The sequence below is a fragment of the Alligator mississippiensis genome, chromosome 2, assembly GCF_030867095.1.
Source record: "Alligator mississippiensis isolate rAllMis1 chromosome 2, rAllMis1, whole genome shotgun sequence".
NCBI classification, from domain to species: Eukaryota; Metazoa; Chordata; order Crocodylia; family Alligatoridae; genus Alligator; species Alligator mississippiensis.
This window is the reverse complement of record NC_081825.1, coordinates 142,499,679-142,521,884: the sequence shown is the minus strand read 5'-3', so window position 1 is coordinate 142,521,884 and position 22,206 is coordinate 142,499,679. Positions and strand designations below refer to the sequence as shown.

Here is a 22,206-nt window from a genome sequence, read left to right as displayed (position 1 = left end):
AATGGTGGAAACGTGTGTTTTGGCATGATCTGACAAGGATTTCTACCTGTAATTCCAGCCCAAATCCAGCTCCTTATTCAGGGCTAAATATGTAGTACAAGGGCCTAGGGACCTGTGAGTTGGCAGCTTGGCATGCAGAAACTGAGCTGAGTGATTGTTGCATAATAGTTCCTTTTTAAACATATTCTGCTTGCAGGAGATGCTCAGAGACTATGGTTTCTCAATAATGTTCAAGTTTTATCAAAGGAAATCAAATATATTACTTTTTCATGACTGATACTGCATGTGTAACATGTTAAATGCTAGACCTTCAATCTACTTGATTCATGTAAATATACCTAGAGCTTTTTTGAAAGACATGAGAAGGAAGGAATACCTCCTAAGTCTGTGGACTAGGCCAAGGAAATACAGCTCACTATTTCTTTGAAGGCAAAATGCATTTTTAAAAAACACGTATTTGAAATTGAAGACACGGGCCATTTTTAGAATAATTTAAAATATCACTTAATGAACTATATGCACCATAAGATTTGTATCCATATAAATTTCTCTTTATTTGATTGGGGAGCCTGTTAAATATGAAAAAATACATTATTTGTCCTCCGGCCAAGGGAGAAACAACAGCAAAAGCAAAATTGAAAACAGGTTGTCAGGCTTGTCCACATCTCTCCTCTTTTCTTCAAAAAAGGATTTTAGCCATTTTATTAATTTAACTGGATTTTCATTTTTCCTTCCTGTAAAGGAGGAAAAAAAAGCAAAAGTAAATGCAGAGAAAATGGGTATCCAAGTACAACTACATTACTTCACCATGTGATACTCATTTAAATCCTTGCACTTCCATATCCACTATTTTCCAGTTGGGGAAAAATGATGTTCCCACATCTTCTTCAAGTATGTGCAAAAACATATATAAGTAACATAAATACAGGGTAATTACTAATTACATGGTGCTCTTTGTCTGTGGGCATCCACTAGTTTTATACAAGCAAGAAATGAGACAAGCCTAAAGTTTCAACCACATGTTTCTACAAAGCTAAGGCAGGTGGGTGGGAATGAGTAATATTGTTTGAAAATATATTCTCTGCTTATCGTAGTTGCCCGGAGTCTAACTGTCCAGACTGGAATTTGTTTAATATTCACATTTACCACAAAGCATCAGCCTTGCTTGATGAGTATTATCTAATAAACAGGACCATCTTAATTATGAAAATAGTTCTAGTGGCTTGCCTCTGTGACAGTATATTATATTAACAGAATAGTAATTTTTTTAATGCTTAAGAGTCAGACATTGAGACCTAGACTAGGAACAAATATTGCATTTATCCTTGGGTAAGTTGCACGTGTGTTTGTCCTAGAACAAAAATTTCCCGTAATTGGTATCCACCTTTCTAATTGGTGTTAGTGAGTGAGTGGCTGAATGCAGTACCACTTTTCTGCCATTGATTTAATGATACAATCAGATGCACTTTGGGATATCCCAAGACACACTGTTACTCTCTCTTATGCAGGAAACTTTTTTAGGATGTATCCCAGCATGACAGACATGGAAGTCTGTACTTTTGCACTTCTCCCCAGGATAAAATAGTTCATTCCGGGAGAAGTGCTATGTCTATTTGCAGCCCTATTCTCACAGCATCTTTTTACATGCCATGGCTCTTCAAACCACACATGCAGAGGATATTGAGAGAGTCATGTGAAAGTTGCAAGCCAGGAAGCAAAATCTCCTCATCTAAAGTTACATTGAAAAAGCAGGGTTTCCAGCAGCCCCCAGATGGGCATAGCACTGCTGCTGCTGGAAAAAGCTAAACAGTCCAGGGTTTTAGAAAGAAACCCCCCCCCCCCACATCAGTGAGCTAAAAAGCGTATATAATCACCAACCCAAGAACAATTAGTAGACATTTTACAAGCTGTCCTGATTTCACCCGTGTTAACAAGCTTTTCAGCATATAAAGTAAAAAAGCCCCAGTCCTTTGTGCAGAAAGAAAATGATTTTGTGGTTAATGCAGTGAGCTGGGATCCAACAGATCCGGGCCCAGGTCCTGGTTCTGCTACCTCCTTGCTTATGTCAATTGTCAACGAACATGCTCAAGTTGGTTTTTCGGGTTAGGGCCTAAATCCATCCCTATTAAGCGTGGTCTTAATTGCTGCATGGAGATCATAGTGCCAAGGGAGCAAGTCCCCACCTACCAATTCCAACTCTGAATGTGCCAATAAAGTGCTGAGGATAACATAGGTATGCCCCAAGACGTAGGCTAAAGACCTGGGTTTCTGGCATGTGCCCAAAAGCAGCAGTTTGGGGCAACCGTAGAGTGTCCTCATCACCTCACTGAGGTTTGTGGATGGAAACGTGGAGCAGGAATGGGTAGGTGGGTCTTATTCTCTAGGTGACACAAGTGAGTGCTCAGCACCTCCTTTGGAGCTTAAGGGAAGGGAATATTATTAACCCATCTGGTAAGAGAAGGATATACTTGTGAGATTGAGGCACCAAACAGATGTTGCCTTTCTGTAGCCATAATTTTTTCAAGGAAGCACAAAGCCCAAGCAAACAGCCATCCATGCACCTTGTTGCATCACACATACTCAAAATTGTGGCCATGATAGCAGGTGGTGAAAATATGTACCCTTTTTTTGAAGTGGACATCTGTTTGCTTTATGGCGGGAGAATGCAGGTAGCCTGGAGCTGCCCGAGCTCTCCAGCTGCCTTAGGATCAGGCCCCTCCAGCACTAGGAGCACCTGCCCATTTGTCCTGGGAATTTCCCTGCCAGATTTGGCCCCTGAAGGCTTGGGAGTGACTGCCTGGATTTCCCTGCTTACAGAGGTATGCCTGGGGAGTCCCCTAGGTGGAGGTTTCCTGGGTACATATTGTTCTGAGTCTGGGCATGGCAACACAACAGATAACATTGATGTCACTCAGTGAAACAGATAAGCTGTGTCAGGACACATCCTGGCACAGCTGACCCTGCTCCAAGGACAAAGTCTGTTTATAGCCTTACAGAGATTAGTGAGGATAATTAGCTAATATTCTTGTGCCACACATCCCTTGTTGATGGGGACCATAGAGATACCTAAAGAGAAATCAACCAGAACACCAAACCTTTGGGATTTCAGTTGCTTGAGCTGTGTGAGAAGCACCAGTAGTTGGCTACAGTCAACTTCATTACTATTAAGTGGGGAATTTTCTATGATTCAAAAGTGGGCAGCTGAATTTTGCCCAAACTTTCTAGAAAAATTATTTTCCTGGCTGAAACCAGGTGGTATGGACCACTGGACTTCTGGGGAAGTCTGAACATGTTGAAATAGAGGGTTAGAATAAAAGGGATATATAACCAAATCTAGAACCTCTGTTCTCATGAAAGAGTAAATACTAATTTACATGGTAGGGCTTCACATAGCCAGATCAGATCAATTCTCTTAGCTGTGATGGTTCAAATGACAAGCCCCAGCTTTAATCCTATATGGTGTTCTTAGATAAGCAACTGGTGCCACTGAATTCTTATGAAATTCAAGACTGCAAGGTAGGACCATATTGAAAGAAACTTACGCTTCAAAAAGTGCTTTCAATGTTTTCTTTACCCAACGTATCTCAGGATCCACACATACTTTATTTCCGTTTTTAAGTGTGATTCTGAAAAATCAATCAGATTTATGCTTTTGTTAACACTGTACTGTCTCCAAGTTAATGTACTAGCAGCCAGTTATTCTTCAAACATGCAACTATGGGACAGAATTTCTATTAGTTGAGCGTATGGGGTAGCAGGGACAAAGGTACTACTTCCTGATATCACACAATTTTCACTGTTCCAAGAATAAAATTTGGATTCAGCACATGCTACATGTGATCATTAGAATCCAGTTTTTAACAGCTCTGGTTCTACAGTCTGAGACATTTTACTTCTGTAGATGTACATGCTGGGGTCTAAAAGTAGGGTTGGATTAACACACCAACAGCTCTGTAATCAAAATATTTGTGTGACTGTTATTTCAATGCAGTAGGGCTTATTTTGCTTGGCTGAGGGGGATTTAGCACACTTGTAATCTGTAAGAAGAGACTCTACTGCTCCAATGTGACCAGAGCATCCAAAACTTCCCAAGTGAGAAGATGCTTCTATAGAAAACAAGGACTTGAGAGGCAATTCTCTTTCCTGTTCCCAGCAGCCAAGCTTTGGCTCAGATAAGGTGGGGCCTGAATACCTATTTTTAGTTTTCACAAAACTAAAACTTGAACAACATGCTAGGCATTCATTTCCTTCCCTACTTAAAGAGTTTATCCATAGCTCTCTGATCTCAAAATGGGGATAAGAAGCCAGCTAAGTCAAGCTGTCACAGAAAATGTCTAGGCTTTGCTCTTATAGTGTTTTCAACCTATGTAAATAAGCAATTTTTGGTGATACATTTGGTCCAGGTCCAAAACCAAGAAGTGCAAAATAATTGAAAATAAAAATGGGAAAAATGCAAAAAAGTTCACTTTTAAGAAGACCTCTGTTTCAGGAGAAGACAAACCCAAAGAGTCTCATTAACTTATTCCTTCCTCGTAAGAATAAAAGTAAATTCTGTGATCTTGAGTATTAAATACTACTACTGGTCACTTTTTGTATGTATACAAATATCTCATAACAAGCCAAATAATATTTAAAGAGAGGATGGGGCAGAGACTGCTAAAATAGATAGATATTCACAATATATAACTAATCAATAAAATGCCAGGAAGGGCAGGATTTCTGTCCACAAAAGGCAGAGGATAATTAAGTGTGTTCTGTCTGTACATATAGAAGAAACTAGAGAATAATAATATACATACCCACATAATATACACATGAACATATATGTACGTGTGTATGTGTGTGTGTGTATGCATAATGTCATTTATATATTTACTCTCCTTTCATTCCTAATCTAACAGTAAGTGGAAAAACCTCTCTTAAAAAAAAGGAAGATGGTAACATGTAGCTTTCAACATTTTGAAATAAGGGTCACAAAAAACAGGGGAGAACAGAAGTGGGCCAACTCTTAAAAGCTGATCAGTTAGTAAAGAATAATCTCCTGCCGTTACAGAGTTTGGCCCATTGTGTTTATAGAGGCTAATGGGTCAGGTTGGAAGACTGTCTGCATTTAAAGCCCCAGAAGTTTGACCATTTGTGCTGGTTCTAATAGAATTGCTACCATAAAGGCAGAATGTCTCTGGAGCTGCAGAAGAACTAATGGTGTTACAACAGACTTATTTATATTAAAGACCTTCTACATTGTCTGTCTCATCATGCTCACAGCCTGGGTCAGAGAAACATTACCTTGTTATAACCAGGCAAATAGTAACTGAGGAAATGATTCAGAATTGTTACAGAAAGCTGTCCTACTGACTGCTTAGACAAACTATTTTAGAGGGTTTCAGTCTCATAAAGGGAAGTGGAAAACAGTGGTGGTAACATTTGTGTGATGGATGCTGCTCTGAGGGGGAAGCTCTTCCTTTCACCTGCAACTGTTTTATACTGTGTTAAAAGCAATTCACACCACTTACATAACTTCTGTACGCCGGCAGGCACTCCCTGGAGGAAAGATCTCCACACTTTGGTAAGCTTTTGGATGTATGTATTGCGACCTTATCATTATACATTTGCATGTGAGGCGTGTGTTGGTTTCCAAGATGCCTGTGAAGAGAAAAAAATGATCAAGTTGGATATAAATTCAGAGATTTTGGCTGACTAAATATCTGAGATTTATTTACAAGAACACAGGAATCTGCTTTCAGCTACACTTATTAATGGATTTTTAGGCACTAGGAAATAAAAAAAGTTGAATATTATGTTTTGTATATGCCTAGCCCCTTCCACCAGAGCATGTCAGCGTACTTTATCAAGCGTAATGAGCAAATGCTCCTAGGTCCCTGCAAGTAGGTATATATAGTATATATTGACTAACTGAACCAGAGAGGCATAGGCTTTTGTCAGCCAAATCTGAATCTTAATCAGCTCATTTAATCAAATCTGATTAAGTGAACTGTGGTTCAGAAAAATGTATGCCTCTCTGATTCAGTTAGTCTATAAAGTACACCTCTACCCTGCCTTCTGCCCAACTTCAGACTACAACAGCTAGCTACTTCTCTCTATTTTACATTTAGGAAATTGAGGCACAAACAGTCGACTTGTGCTCTATTTGCTCCTGCAGCACAGTACTTTACTCCATATAACAAATCTCACTTGCTGATGTGAGATTGGAGAAAAAGGGCCAGATTTTTAGAGATATTTAGGTGCCTCAAGGTGCAGATAGGTACTTTTGAATTTACATTTGGACATCTAAATTCCTCTGAAACAGGGAATATCATGTATTAAAATAGAGCACAGAATCCTCAACCTAGATCAAGGATCCCGTTGTTCAGTGGGGCATCTGCACGGACTCTCTGTGCCCGTCTGCCCCAGAACTTACACCACAAAGGTGGAGCAACTTGATCCAGGGCACAGAGTACATTAGTAATGCAGAGTTGGGAAGAAAACCCAGGTCTTCTAGGTTAGTGCCCAAGTCCCTGTATCACACTCTGAAGGTTTGGTAATTGGGCTTATTGCAATGTTTACTGTAAACACAGCCACATTCACCAAATGAGAAGTCACCTGCTCAAAGTACCAGTACTCACCGGCATTCACAGAGTGGCAGATCACCAGCAGAGCTAGCAGCAGAATAGCAGTAGGGGGTCTCATTCTGACTGAAACAGATCAGTTGTTCTTATCAATTTCAGCTTCAAAATTTGTCTGAGGCTTCCGGGGAAGAAAAGGCGCCTTTTTATTTGCCCGTGTGCAAGTCAGTTGTATTTTTAGAAGTGATGTCACCCCTTATACGGTCTACTTCCCATCCATTCCCCTGGAGATTTCGGTTGTTGAATTTGCAATATTGTTTTGATATGATCAGCATATTGAATTCATAAAAACATGTAGGTAAATGTTTGCACTAGGCTTAGCTAACTAGTAGAGGAAAAAATTACACAAGATTTAAAATAACCTATTTTGTTGTGTTTCCTTTGTATTGCTGAAGGTAAATGATCACTCAAGTGTTTCTTTTTTGTGTAACAAGATATTTAAATATTTCCTTAGTAGAGCTCCAATTTCCCCAACATTATTTGTATGCCTTCTTTTAGCCTCATGATTAGACTTGGCAGTGTACAGTATGAAAAGTAAACACTTTCCCTTGTGTAATTCAAATCAGAAGCACTACAATTAGCACTATACAAGTAAAGTGCATATGAAATGGATTAAGAACTGGCTAAATCAGCCCTGAATTAGGATGTTTCTAGTGACATTTGGTAGATTCAAGACGCAATTCTACTGAATATATTTATTCAGAAGTTAAGTGTTTGGATGATACACAGATTGGCAAAGTGTGCCTAATGAGAATGGGTAGTGGATGGATTAGTAGGTGATGTGGATTAATGGGTATGCTGGACCATGCAAAGGGGTGTGCATTAACCTCTCACTAGTAAGGAAAGGGGTAGCGCCAAGCATGACTTTACCACTTCTGCAGTGTTTCATTGACCCTGCTGAGTAGCACAGCCCTGCTTACCCACTCAGAGGTGGTGGTGAGGTCACCTTGGAAGTGCCCTCAGCTGCTGCTCTCAATGTTTGTCCTTGGCATGTTTTTGAGGGCTGGATAAAAATGACTTCCACTGAGAGACCTGGGATCATCAAATCCAACCCTCCTATACAGCATAGGCCAGGGGTTCATTGGCTACCTATGGTTCACAGGCTGGATTTGGCTCATAGAGCTGGGTGGCTTCTGCAGCACTCCACAGCCAGGAGCTTTGCCTGTGCTGAACTGTGACTGAGCTGAAAAGCAGCAGGTAGGTCCTAGCACTGGCCCACCTGGGACATTATGGCTCATTGCCAGAAAACCTTGCTAACCACTGGTATAGACCATTACATTTCACCCTGTTTAATCCCAGACTGATTCCAATAACCTTTGGTTAGCTAAAGCAAATCTTTCCAAAAGGCAGCTCCTCTGGATTTGAAGATATTAAGAGCTGGAAAAACGGCAACTTTTTTTTGGTCAGCCTGTTCCAATAGTTAATTGTGCTCACTGTTCAAATTATGAATGGAGCACAACATTTTAGTTGACTGACTTCAGGTTCCAGTGAATGGTCTTTTATACCTTTCTTTGCTAGACTGAGGAGTCCTTCAGCATCTGGTACATTCTCTCTGTGAAGGTATTTGTCAAACCAAGATGAAAGAGGCAACTTGATTACAAAATAAGGCTAAACAGGCTAATTTCTCAATGTCTTTTCTGACTTTAAAAGCTATTTCTGTGTTTTCTTGCATATAACATGACCCAGAATATAATACATACCTTATTTTTGAAAGGCAGAATGAAGAAGAGAAAAGATTCTTTCAGATTATGGCTGCATAAAGCAGGGCATAGCCTAATCTTTAGATGATTTAGCCACCCTTTCCTGCTTAACTACAGCTGAAACTCTAGCTGTGGCTGAAGACTGGCCTTCTTGTGTGGAGCTATGATTTTGAAAAAGCTGAAGTCTCCAGGGATGTGAAACAGGAGGAAAGAGAGACCAGGAACAGCTAGTAGACAGCAAACTTGCCTAAGAAAGGTTAGTTTGACTAGTGAAACACCAATGATGTGTCTACATCGCCGTAGTGATGTGTTACATTGCTGCATGGCGTACTACGGTGACATAGCAAGCACGTGAATCTACACGTGATCAGCAGCTACTTCGCTATAGCAGTGTTCTTCCCCATTTTAGCACACTGCTATGGCAAAATAGCAGCAAAAACTAACTGTGCGCTGTGTGCATGGCACAGTACAGGTGGTTAGTGTGCCGTGTGTTTGTACTTCCTAAAGGAAGTACTAAAGCACAGTGCCATAGCAACATCACCATATGGTGACGTGTAGATGTGCCCCAAGACTATTAAAATGGAGAGACAATTTTTAATGCTTGTTGAGAGAAGAACAATGAGACATTAATTCAAATGACTTCCTCAGCTGCCTGAATAGTGATGCCAGAAAATCCCAGTCAGAAAATCAGCTTTCATGCTTTGCACATGCACCCCAATTTTGAGGAGAAATGAGTGTAGGATATGTGAGGAAATATCCTGAATCACCTCTAATCTATGAAAAACATTGAATAATGGGAGAGATTGAAACAAATATGGACATTAAACACAAAAACAAACCATTAAGAAAAGGTGTATTCTTAGTCACTTACCCAGTCCCATGAAGTAAATGTATTATTTCTCCACTCCTTCCTCTCTCCCCGCTGCCTTGTTTTAGGCTGTCTATAGAACACAAAGCATCTTGTAAAATATATTACAATCTGTGACTTGCTCTTCTCTTTTCTGTTGCAGCTTGTAAACACAGTCATTTTCAAATAGAGAGTGCAACAAAAAGAGCAAAGCTATTTTTTATAGTAAAGATTTCATAATTTTAAAAATAGGCTCAGATGGCTCCTTCCTATATCTTTTCTGTCAATATTACCTACAGACTAGGAGCAGAAGGCAGACTAATACTGTGCATTTCAGAAACATGCAAATAGTACCAGCAGTCCCCTTTATATCTTGGTCAGACCAGAGATCTGAAGTCGGGCAGGATCCTGTTTAGGTGAGAGTGGCCCCAGCTGGTAGTATTGAGTACCAGTCCATAGAAGGTAGAATAGGAAAATAATCTGCTGTTCCTCTCCTATTGTGTGGATACCTCCCAGCTCAGATCAACCTAGAGAGAGGGGACCAGTGCTTGGCCCAAAGTACCAATCCCAAATCCCAGAAGACTCATTTCAACCTAGTAGAAGGTGAATATCAACTCAATCAGGGCTTCTCTGAAGAGTGTGGTACAGACCCCAGCACAGTTCATTCCCAGGTTCTCAATGCATCCTGGATCGCCGGATCCCAGAAAGACTAAGAACAGTTGAAATCCTTCACCCCATCTTTCATGGGAGGCAGTTAATTCCTTTTTCTGGCTATCATGCCATGAATCCTATAACAAGTAGATTATATCGGGCAACCTTAAAATGGCCCATTGCTGCATTTTGTCATGAGTGTGTGCCTGTTGCAGGGCACCATCTCCAAGGGTGGTTGAGAAGCCCATGGAGGCCAAAAAATGCTCTCTACCCTGTTTTCTGGGCAGTCAGCCAGTCCTTTTGCCGACCATTCCTTGATTTTATTTGTTATTTAGATATGGAAGGCTGCCCTGGTCTTTCTGTAATGATGACCACCATGTGACTGTGGTAAATGCTTTATGGGCTAGTTGCGTGGCTGTGTCTGCCCCCACACCCCTCAACCCATGCCTCATGAGTGTTATCACTCCATGATGTCTCCTGGTTTCAAACATGATGCCTCCTGGTTTCAGTCCCACATGGTTGGCCCCTCTTCTGGGCCTCCAGACCCCCTGGTACCACTCTCAGCCCCTCTTTTGGGCCTGAACCCTCTGGTTGATACAAGACTTTGCCTCTCTTCTGGGCCTGGACCCTCTGGTCCGACTGTCTCTTGGGCTTATATCTGGTCTACGCCCAGCCTTCCCCTTGGGTCAGCTGCCCCACAATCAGCCCTGGCCCCACCTGCAGGCTGCCTCACCAGCTGCTTCACCTCTTTGAGTGAGAGCCAAATATGTGGAAATCCAACTACATGCTAATTTTGTTAAAGCTGGTGGAAGAGTCATTTTCATTCTAGGTGTACAATAACTCATTTTACAGCCAGACAATTTGTACATGCTTCTTGAACATAACTTCTGCTGAACATAATGGAAGGCTCAATCCCAATGGCTACTTTTTGGCAGTGCTGCAATACATTGGGCTCGATTCATTCTTGCACCTGACAAAGTAGGTTGTTGCCTACCTACCTCTCTGAATCAGTCTCTGATAAGGTACTACCACCCTACCCTGCCTCCTGCCTGACTTCAGACAAGTATGGCTAACAACCTTTGTCCTCTGTATAGCTGGTCAGGTTTTATTATTTGGCCATCTTTAATCACGCAGCTATTGCAATCTTAGCACACCCTTGTAAGAACTTGAAAGGAACTGGGTTTTATATGTACCCTGGTTGTTTCATATTCAAAAAAGTCTGCATGGTTAAAGGTGAATTTAAAAACACATGCACTCCCTAACAAATGTGAAAGGCAGATCATGCACTCTTCATTACTACCTGTTCCAGACTTCATACATTTGTTTACTCTTGATTGATATTATTAGCTCCTGATAAACTAGACCTGGGTATTGTAGCAGGGAGAGATGAGACTCCTTAGAATGCCATTAATCCACTTCCTGCAGGGCTGAATACTGCCTGTCCTTTGGAAACTAACAGTCCTTGCACAGATGGAGTTCCTTTTACCGTCATGTACAGCAGGGGTGGCCGACCTGCTGCACTTGTGTCATAAGTGGCATGGGCAGGCTGTATGAGTGTGGCATGTGGCAGATCAGGGAGGGGACAGGCAGCACATTGCTGCTTTGCTTTCTGCTCCTTGTCCTATCTGCTAGACTGGCCAGAGGAAGGGGATTGAAGTGGTACTTAGGGAGTGCATGGGGCTATCATGGGGTGATGCTGGGGCATGCCTGCCGAAAAAGTTGGCCCCCAATGATGTAGAGCTATCTGCATGAGAACTATAAGATTGGACCTCTGTATGCAGAATATTTACAGACAGGTAACTGCAGAGCATTCTTCTGAATTTTAATGATGTTCACCTCTTGTCATCACTTGGGTACCCACAATGGAACAGGTCTCTCAGGTTTTGAAGCAGAGAGGCAATTTCAACTCAGGAAGTGAAGCAACACTACGTGTTGCACCACAGATGCATAGATTGCTGAAAACGTTAAAAGCTGATTTACATTTATCACTTAATCTGTTGCAGCTTGTTTGGCTATACATTAACAGTACAGTGGAGAAAAACAGACTATATACAGTGGGCCTACTCTCTTTCCATAAGTCAGACTCCCCAGTATTCCGATACTTCAAAATGAAATGAAATGCAAGATAAGTGTATTCAGTTTTTTTCTATGGTCTTAACTAACTCTTTGCAGTGTTCCCCCAATTATTTCATGAAATGCTGAATTTTTTTGCCACGTGTTTTAGACAGGAAAATAAAATCTTTGCAAGGAACTCTCGCAGGTCTGTCAAAACTGTGAACAAATTCAATCTCTTAATCTGCTGGGCACATATCACAAGTAAGTATTTTGAGATAAAAGAGCTAGCTCCACAAAAAGGTTCAGGCAGAAGGTGACGTACTGCACTGCTTAACTTTTAGTCACTCTGCCATCCATTGGCATCCCTGGCCATAGTGAAATGCTTAGCTCTTCCAGGTCATTGTATAGGAAGTTTAGATGCCTATGAATTTGATCCATGACACTCAACAGGTTGATCATGAAACCAGCTAGACTGGCCAGAAGATGAGGCAAATTGTAGACCTGGACCACAGAGACAGACAATCCCAGCAGAATGACCAGCTACTGAAAACTTTGCCTGGAGACCAAAACTTTGCTTTTAGAATTTGTGTTCACATTCAGATTTCTGCAATTAACTGACAATGTGCTGAACTGTATTAACTTATTACAATTTCAAATGAAAAATAAGACTTTTCACACAGCAATGCATGTTATCATTTATTTAAAAAAACCTAGTGAAATTAACTGGTAAGTACGTATATGCAAAGGTGCAGACACACAACACAATTACTACAAGCCACTATCTGAGAGCCAGCGGTGTCATGTTTGCTCCTTAGTACACTGTAAAATCTGTAGTAAGTACTATCATCGGACCTGGCCAATAGGTGTCAAGGGAGCTGGCTTGCATTAGCTAGCATTGACTAGGGGAGTGGACATATGCTTATGCAATAGATTTTCCACATCATAAGTACTACACATTTTCAAGGCATAACTTTAACTTGAATTTGAATGATTTGGTGTGTAATAGGGCTTTCCCTCATGTGTCTGCTCCACTTTTACTATGTAATAAAAACAATTTACTACACAGTAAACATGTTGTGTCTGCACCCTGAGACCCCATGCTCCAGTGAATTTGGAGCAGCCCAAATGCATCACTGACTCCATAATGGTAGCAGAGCCAGCTCGTGACAGAGGTGGCCCTGCTTCTGAAGGAAGTTAACTTTCAGTCCATGCTCCAATGGTGAAGCTCTGAATGGTCACTTGTGCAGGACCGTCACTTATAGTAGGAGTTTGGGTATGGTTATGAATCTCCAGTGCTTCCCCCCTAAAATTTAATCTAAATGTACATCTAAATGCACAGACAAGATGCAGTAAGTTGATTATAGCAAATAATAATAGCAGAGAAGGGGAGAAAGAAAAAGATGATAAGATGACATGGTTGATTATCAACATACTTAATTCAATGATTTCAAATCCCCTTAGTGTTTTCTTCAGTAAAAATTAGACCAAAAATTTTAAAATAAAGTATTTTTAGATAAACTGTAAGCCACCACCATTTCTTTACACAGTTACCCCCTCTTCTCAAAAGTGTTTCTTGGTTATGCGTGAATGATTAGCTCTCATTCACATCAGGGAACCCAAGAGAATTCAGTGAGGATTTGCATAAGCAATTTTCAAACTCCTATAAAGTTAATGAGTAAATGGGCCTCCCTAAAATTTTTGTGCCACCTGATACAATAGTATTTTTGTCCCATCCAATGGCATGGAAATAAGATCCTATGCAGGAAGATTCATTCACTAGTAAATGCTAATAGGATTTGGGAACAATTTGAATGGAAGAACACAGAGTTGTTTTATAGGGAGATAGGCATCTTTACAATGGAATGGGTCTAGTTTGCCTGCGACTGCCTGGTTATATCCCAAGAGGAACTGATAGAGGGCACTAGGCTTCACCCCCCACCTTTTTATTTTTGGGCACCCCATCCATGGCCCCACCAGTCCTGATCAACCTCCTCCTGGCCCTGGCCAAATGGGCCCTGTACCAGGAAGGAGGCTCTGGTCAAGAACATGCCCAGGGACTGTGGGGCTGCATTCCTCTCTTATCTGTGCATGTTTCCAGGCAGAGCACCAATGGGCAGCGTCCACTGGCTCCTTGGATGCCTTTGAGGACCAGTGGGTGCAGTCCAGGGGGCTCTGCTTGGTGTCCCCCTCTGGAGCCCTTTTTAACATTTTGACCCTTTAACCCCCATGTCACTCCTATCCTGCCTTTTCCTTAGTCTCCCCCCCCCCCCCCAAAAAAAATGAATTGGTTGCATCTTTCACCCTTTGGCCCCACACAGTGGGGGCTGTTAGTTAGATGGGTGGGCTTTAAGGCCCATGTTAACTGGAAGATACAAATAGACAGGTGGGCAACTGGGAGCAGCAGTTTTTAGACTCTGTGGACCATCAGCAACATATAACCCTCAATCAGTCTTGTGGGCTACCACATATACTGAACATTAAACATTCAGTTGAAAGGGCAGAGCTCAGTTTCAGCTGGGGACTGCTTACTTTGGTCCTAGGGACCCAGTGACTTGGAGAATGGGGTCCCAGAACAGGGATACAACAGTACTTCAGACCTGCTGCACCCAACTTGTGTTTCTTTGGGGCTTTAGGAGGGATCTTTGAGGGGATCTACAGAGGGTTGTATTTATACTAGCAAGGGATGACCAGAAGCAGGGCCTGAATTGTGCTAGGAAGAAGGTGATGAGTCTGATCCATGGCAGAGGTGATCCATTTACAGTCAGCCCTTTGGACTGTAGGACAACCGGAAAAAGGGCGACTATTACATTGCCACAGCTGGTTGCAAGAGGACACCTGAGCTGGAAGGGCTGTTACAGGGCTTGTTTTTAATTTCTACCTGATATTTTTCTGAAGTGAAGTGATAATATGTTACTGCACCAGGAGAAATGGTGGGGATTGTAGAACTATCTAAAATATATGTGTTTGGGGGTGGTATTTGACTGTGTCTCCCCTTACGCTCCTGCATGGCTTCCTTCAAAGCTTGTTCTTGTAGGGAGAGAAGAAATTGTAGATCAGGCTAGTTATCTGAATATAAGAACATAAGTAGTACCATATTGGGTCAGACCAATGGTCCATCTAGTCCAGTATCCTGTGGCAGAAGTGGATGCTATAGAGGGAGAGCACTGAACCAGATACCTCTAGAGTGATTGTTATGGGGACCATTTGGAGGCAGGAGGGACCCTGGATAGTACATGTAATTTTCCTGTACTCACCCCAGGAGATGGGAAGATTGCTGCCAGCATGCACGGCAGCATGCCATGTTTCCAGAGTGAGCACTCACTCTAGCTTGGTGGCAGCCAAGCTGTGTTGTATACTTCCGGTTCCAGAGAGGGGAAACCAGGGAGAGACTTGGGCATCAAGAAGCTGGAGACACTGGGAAACTCTCCTCTTGATGCCCACCTGCAGGATATTCAGCAGCACAAAAACATCAAGAAGAAGGTACAAGTGGTTGGAGGACCACTGCTAGAGGAGGTGCCACCATTGGGAACTTGACTGGTGAGGGAGCAGCTGTCTAGAAGCCACCAGAGATAAGCAAGTGTGGGGAAAGGGAGAAAGAGGGCCTAGTGGGCTAAAACTCACTCCAAGGGTAGTACTTCTACGGAGCCCAGAGAGGACTGTATTTGGTTTTTCTTTGTTTTTTTCCCTTTATTGCTTGCTCTGGCTGAGGTTTATTTTTCCTTTGGTCTTGAACTCATTTCCCCTGTCTCTAAGGGGTGGCAACAGGCAGGGGTTTGGACTTAAGGGGGTGGTTGTCCCTGCATAGAGCTGGGTATGGGCCTTGAAAGCCACCAGGGCTTGGCCCCTTTAACCCGGGGGGAGAAGCCAACCCTGCCTGGGCTTGTGGTCAGCCCCAAGTCACTTGCTCTGGAACTGAAGATCAAGGGTGTGGCGAGTACAGGGTGTAAGGGAGGAGGAGCCCCATAAAGCAGTCCTGTTAGGTAATCCGAGGTGATTCTTCCCTGAGGAGCTAACTTCTGGATCAAGATAAGCAACGTCAAAGTCATGGCAGGTGAGAAATCAACATCAGGGAGTGGCTGAGGGAGGCAACCATAGCACCTCCTTAGCCCAATTATATGTGGGGAAGACATCAACTCACTGGGGACCTAGACCTTATAGCACCTATCATCGACAGTGATGTATCCCCTATTCAATACCCTCTCTAGCTTCCACCATGTATTGGGTTAGAGATGCCAAAGGAAACCTCTTCAACTATTCTGATCAATAGCCATGAATAGATCTATCATCCATGAATTTATCCAATCCCTTTCTGGATCTGGCTATGCCGTCTGCCTCCACCACCTCCCTGTGGCAATGAATTTCACAAGTTAACTGTGTGTTGTATAAGAAAATGTATCTAGACCCACTCATGTTACTATTAAGATCATTAATATTTTTCTTCTTTAATGAGGACCTACTGTAGGCAGATCATCAGGAGGACATGGACATGTATAAAATTTAAATAGTTTAGATGTGGTTTAAAATTTGAAGCAGGAAGACATATAAGCCTTCTGAACTGATTTAGAGACACCTGGAATGGTTCAAAAGTATACCTAGAAAAATCATGTATTATTTTGAACCAGCTGTTTATTATATATGGACACAAAACATTCCATGACAGATCTTGGTTGGTCCTCCATGCCTCCCACACTGCATCACTCTTTACTCCCCCTCCCCCTCCACTACTCTGGCCACTGTGGTACACAGCCAAAACTCTAATGTGCCCCTTTTCCCAATTTTATTAACAGGGTTGTTTGGGGGGGGGGGTGTTAAATCAATTAGCTCACTTGCACTGCTTTGTCAACAAAAGCTACTGGTATCTTTCTAACAAACAGCTGTGTCTTTACTCTCTACTTGAGAACAGCCCCTCATTCTGCCCCTGCAGCTCCTGAGAACTAAAAAAGCTTGGGTCCAAGCACTCTCTCCTCTCCCAAAGCAGGCAAGCATACTGCAGATCTTGGCCAATTTCAGACTATTGATGTTTATTGAACTTCATGTTTAGGAGAGAAGAAAAAGTGAGAATAGCTTCACCCACATGTCACCTATTCTCTAGACCCCCAAAGCATGGGTGCAATCACTTCCTGCCACTTGTCCACTTCAAGGCATGCTGGGCTAGGATGCTCACTTCCACCCCACACTATTGGAGTCACAGTGCTTGCACAAGTTGTGAACTGGTTCCCAATCAGAGACATTGGGAATGGTTCAGTTGTCTGCACCCTAAAGGTGCTTGGAACCTTCTAAAAGGGCAACATTTGAAAAGGGCAGTGCCTGGTATGTTCTAATTGCTTGTGTGATCAAGCTGAAAACTATTCAAAATGCAGCAAATCTGCTCCAACTTTAACCTGGGATGAAGGCATGTTAACACTAGAGCAGTTTTGCTGCATTTTGAATCATTCCCCTTTAGAAAGGGCTCCAAAAACTTGTGCATCCACACCGTTTACCACAAGAGGCTGGTCACACACACACACTCTACTGTTGGAGACTACATTTGGGGAAAAAGTCCCAAGCAAACCCCTTCAGTCAGCTTCCTTTGTCTAAAAATGGGTTGCAATACTGGCAAACAGGAAGGGCACTTTCTTATTTCCCTCCTCACCCTTCAGAAAACCAATATAAAGTCATACGTTTCCTCTGTGTTGAGATAAGGTTACTTGGGGAAACCCCCCAGCTATAAGTTGGTCTTTATTAAAACAAACAAACAAACAAAACCTGACACTGCTATGGAAGGAAGCCAACACCACAAACTTTGTGCTCACACTGCAAATCCAGAGGAGTCTGACATCAGCAGAAAGAGGCATCTTAACTTGATACATGTCACACAGAGCTATCAAATACCACTATGGCTATGAAACTTAAAATAGAGGACCACTTGATACTGGCAAGTATGAAACAATGGCAAACAAAACAAAAGGTTTAAAATTAGCATTTCTAGAGCTGGTAGCAGTTTAATAGCTGATAGCTGGCAGTTGAGCTTCAGTAGACAATAATGTTTTCAAGGAAGAAAATCCCAGGTGTTGCATGTGCACATGATCATAAGACATTTAGCATTTAAAGTGTTCAGTTTACTGTACAGGCACTAAAGAAGACTCAGTACTACAGGGAAAGGTGTGGGTCAAATTATTATCCCTACTTTAGAGATGGAGAAACTGGGAGAAATTATATGATGTGCGATGACAGACAGTGAGTTAGTAACAAAGCCAGGATTAGAAGTCTTGACTTACTGACTCCAAGACTTTTAGGCCACCATACTTTGAAAACTGTGTGTCAAGACTTTTCCAGAAAATTTCAAGTTTTAGCTATCTTCAAAACTAGAAGTTTGATATTTTAAACGGATTTCTTATGGCTTTGAAACATTTAACAAAAAGAATGCGTCTCCCCAGTAGGAGGGAAGCTATCTAAAAACTGATACAGTTACAATTTGGGAGTCGGCCCAGTGCAAGACAACAATCCTTGTATTTAGCATAGAGTATATGAAATACTCAAATTCAAAACACATCCAACAGAGATATTGGACATTTACTTTTGTTGTGCTTAAAACGTGCATTAAAATTCATTCATTCAAGGTCATTTGTGGCAAACCCCAAAATGACAAATTTAATTCTCACACCAACACCCAATTATTAAGCACAGTTTTATTCACGTCTATTGCGATAGGACCAAAATTCAGCTTTCATTTTCAGTACCACTACTGGACCAGATATGCTTCCTCCTCCCCTCTCCATCTTAGTGCCAAGGTACCTTTCACCATGAATTAGGGACCTACAACAGGTAATGCTCACTGGTTATTATTATTATTATTCATGAAATATTCAGATACATCTTAATCATTGGAAGTAAGGGCAAGTTTTCTTTAAGTTGCTTGAGGCTATTTTGAGTCTTCTCAGCCTCATTTTGTTCAAAGAGAGAAATTTTGAGAAATGCTGGGGAAGAAAACTGATTAGAGGAATGGACCCTGGCTCTGGTTTCAGCCTACAGTGAGGAATGTAGGTTATAATGTTCCTCTGAATCCATGGTTCAGAAGAGTGTCCTGGTCCTTTCAACCATAAAAAAATTCCTTGCAGAACCTCAAAATAGATTTATTTGCAGAAACAGGGGTGTTAAGGAATTGCCTTAGCAAGTTAGTGTGCTTCTCAACATCCTTGGTGACTTGCAGGGCAAGGACTTTTCTTCAGTCCTGGTACCAAGAAGGTCAGAGAGTTTGTGTAGGGAGGAAATGACAGGGATTGTATGAACCTCACCTGACCCTAGAAGTATGGTGCTGTTTCTACAATAAGAAGGGCAGTACTGGCAGCTCTAACTGTCTATAGATTTAGGGTAGGGGCTATTATTGTACTGGAGAAGAACTATAAGATCTTATGGGAGTGCACTTTAGATGCCTCACATTTTTCCAAATAAACCCTTGTTTGGATGGTGAAATAACACCAATAGTCTCCTCCAGAAAAATGACTTGGGAAATGTACTGAAAATCACTGACCCAATATTTTTCCTATATTTAAAACAAAACATAAATTTAAGAATTAAACATGCCAGCATACAGATAAGACTCTTACATTTCCCCTTCTTAGATTAAAAAAAGCACCCCATTGACATAGAAACCTATACATCTGAGATACAAAACTATGCATGAGAGGCCATTACTAGATTGCAATTCATTCAAATGGCAGTTGTTATGGGCAGGTGGTATCAGACACCATACTCACAGAATATGTTCTTGTGGGAAGAATGATAAGAGGACAAATCACTATTTGTGGTCTTGTTCATTCTTTGAAGAAATAAGAGGAAAACTGATCTCTCCTGGAAAATTTTATATACCAGGCTAATGAAAAATCAATCTGGCTTCTCTGTAACAATGTAGAGCCAGCCCTATACTCCCTAGGTATATTTGTGTTACCTGTACAGAGGAAAATGAGGGGGAAAGTGAGAGATGCTTTTAAGGGTAGACTGTTTTGCATAGTGGCCAGAGCTGGCAGTCTGGTTCAGACCACAGAGAAAGGAACTCCCACAAGGACTGCTGTAACCTAGGTTAACAGTCGAGAGAGAGTGTCTGGCCCCTAAAATGGGGAATTGAATATTTTACATATTATCTGTTGGTTTGTAACTTTAAACTGATTACAGATCATACCCCATTGAGATGGCTTAGGTCTGCTAAAACAGACAACGCCAGAATAATGTGATGGGCTTTAGCTCTGCAACCATTCCAGTTTTATGTCAAATACAGGCTGGAGGATGAATGTTGTAGCAGACTTCCTATCCCATTGTCATCTAAAAGAAGAGCTAGAAACAAATCAAGTAGTGCCAGAAATGAATTGAGAGAGGGAGATGAACTCTGAAGGAATGATTGGACTTACATTGATTTCTGTTTGACTGTTAATGAATTGACAGAGGGGGATAAATCCAAAATGAATGAAGGGACTTCAGTTGATGTACCTTCTGAGATGTTAAGGAATTAAGGGAATTGATTTAACTTCATTTACTTCTGAAGACTTAACTGAAGTTTATTCATTCATTTGGGAGATCCCCCTCTATCAATCAATTGAGGTACCTTCAGAGATGATTAATAAATTAATGGAATTGATTTAAGCTAATTTACCTGTGAAACTGTTCATCAATTGATACAAGGATCTAGGGGAGCAACACTTCAGTAAGGCACCCCCCCCCCCCCCCCCCCCCCCCCAGGAGGACAAGGTCCAATGGGCACAAGTTAGCTGAGGAAAAATTTAGGCTGGACATAAGGAAAAACTTCTTTTCTGTAAGGGTATCTAGAATCTGGAACACACTCCCAGCAGAGGTGGTGCAGTTGCCATCCCTGGAGGTGTTCAAAAGGAGGCTGGACAAGCACCTCATTGAGCTTGTTTGAGCCCAAATACCTCTTGCCCATGGCAGGGGACTGGACTTGATGATCTTACAGGTCCCTTACGGTCCACTATTCTATGATTCTAAGGGGATGAAACCTGAGTGAGCAGTGGACCGAATAGAATCTAGTCACTGATAGACTTCTAATAAATTGATTAGAAGTGCCTGACCAGGATCACAGCAGCATAGGAAGGACTGCCATACTTATTACAAGGGTTATGAATCAAAAGAAGACATTGGACAACATCTAGGATGTTGTAAAGTTGCAGTGTAAGGGGAGACAGAGCCCTACAAACAAAATCCTCCAAGGGACAGGACCAGACCTATAAGCCAACCTAACTAGTTGGCAGTTCAGGTCTGGGAGTGGTGAGAGACTCATGGGTGTAAGCCTGTCGCACCCCCACATCCCGAAGACCCCCAACAGCCACACAGGACTCTGTCTGACCCCCAGCAGAGCCGGAGGTGAGCAGAGCCCATGGTGGGAGGGGACTAGCTAGCTGCAGGGAGGCAGCTGAGAGAAGCCGAGGAGGGGCTCATCCCGCCCCGGCTCCTACTTGGGCCAGCCCCCCAGGGAGAGAGAGGAGGGGGAGTGAGTACTCACTGCTCCCTCTCTGGTGGGGCAGGGTCCCCTTAGTTCTGGGTAGGGTCCCCCCTAGCCTGGGAGCAGCAGGCCCACTGCGCATGTGTGCAGTTTAAAAGGCTTGCCAACAGAAAAAAGCTGCAGTTCAGGTCTGGGAGCAGCAAGAGATGCACAGGTGTAAACCCATTGTGCCTCCGCACCCCAAAGACCCCCAGTGACCCCCAACAGCTGCAGCGGACCCTGTCTGACCCTCAACAGAGCTGGAGGTGAGTGGGACCCCTGGTGGGAGGGAACTAGCCAGCTACAGGGAGGCAGCTAAGTGGAGTTGAGGAGGAGCTTACCCAGTCCCGGCTCCTACTTCGCCCAGCCCCCCAGGGAGCCACACTACCAGAGCTGCATGAACAGGACGTGCAAACAAGCATGCTCCTGGGCCTGGTGCATGAGTTAGTGTGGGGGTTTGTGCAGGAGGGTGAGCAGGAGGGCACGAGGCTCCAGGCACTGAGCCACAGCCAAGGGTCTGCACAGTAGTAGCCAAACTACTACAAGGACCATGGTGGGTGGGACACATTGCACCACGAGGCTCCCCCTTGCACCTGGACACCCCTGCTCTGACACCACTGGGGTCTCCATTCAAATGGAGCCCAGGGTTCCAGCCTATACCCAAACAGAGGCTACAGTCCCTGCCCCAACCCAGGCAGGACCCTGGGCCCCAGCCTCCACTCAGACGGAACCCCTGGCTCCATGTGGAGGCTGCCTAGGAAGACTGCAGGGTTTGGAGGCACTGATACCTCCCCTTGTGGGGTGTGCTCAATGGTGGAGGCCCTGGAGTACCCGATCAGGGAGCTCCAGGCAACAGTTCGG

The 22,206-nt window shown here is 42.8% G+C and overlaps 1 protein-coding gene across 2 annotated transcripts; it reads right to left on the bottom strand.

Annotated features, from left to right (window-relative positions):
* Nucleotides 1-541: 541 nt before the first annotated feature.
* Nucleotides 542-9,892, bottom strand: LOC102558461 (interleukin-8). 2 transcript variants are annotated; one of them, XM_019498147.2, is made up of 5 exons: nucleotides 9,195-9,892; nucleotides 6,624-6,692; nucleotides 5,514-5,643; nucleotides 3,543-3,626; nucleotides 542-734 (listed from the first exon to the last, which is right to left on the bottom strand). In XM_019498147.2, the coding sequence occupies exons 1-5, from the start codon at nucleotides 9,202-9,204 to the stop codon at nucleotides 722-724; spliced, it is 306 nt and encodes a 101-aa protein (XP_019353692.1). In that variant the 5' UTR covers nucleotides 9,205-9,892; the 3' UTR covers nucleotides 542-721. The 2 variants fall into 2 exon arrangements, with proteins under 2 accessions (XP_019353692.1, XP_059578202.1); XM_059722219.1 differs by lacking the exon at nucleotides 6,624-6,692 and having other exon boundaries at nucleotides 9,195-9,891.
* Between the last annotated feature and the right edge of the window lie 12,314 nt (nucleotides 9,893-22,206).

What these genes read in the sequence shown, in the direction of transcription:
- LOC102558461 (XM_019498147.2), bottom strand. An exon ending in CTGCCACTCTGTGAATGCCG is followed by an intron (nt 5,644 to 6,623) that starts GTGAGTACTGGT and finishes TTCTCTTCACAG; the next exon opens with GCATCTTGGAAACCAACACA. An exon ending in TGCCGGCGTACAGAAGTTAT is followed by an intron (nt 3,627 to 5,513) that starts GTAAGTGGTGTG and finishes TTGATTTTTCAG; the next exon opens with AATCACACTTAAAAACGGAA.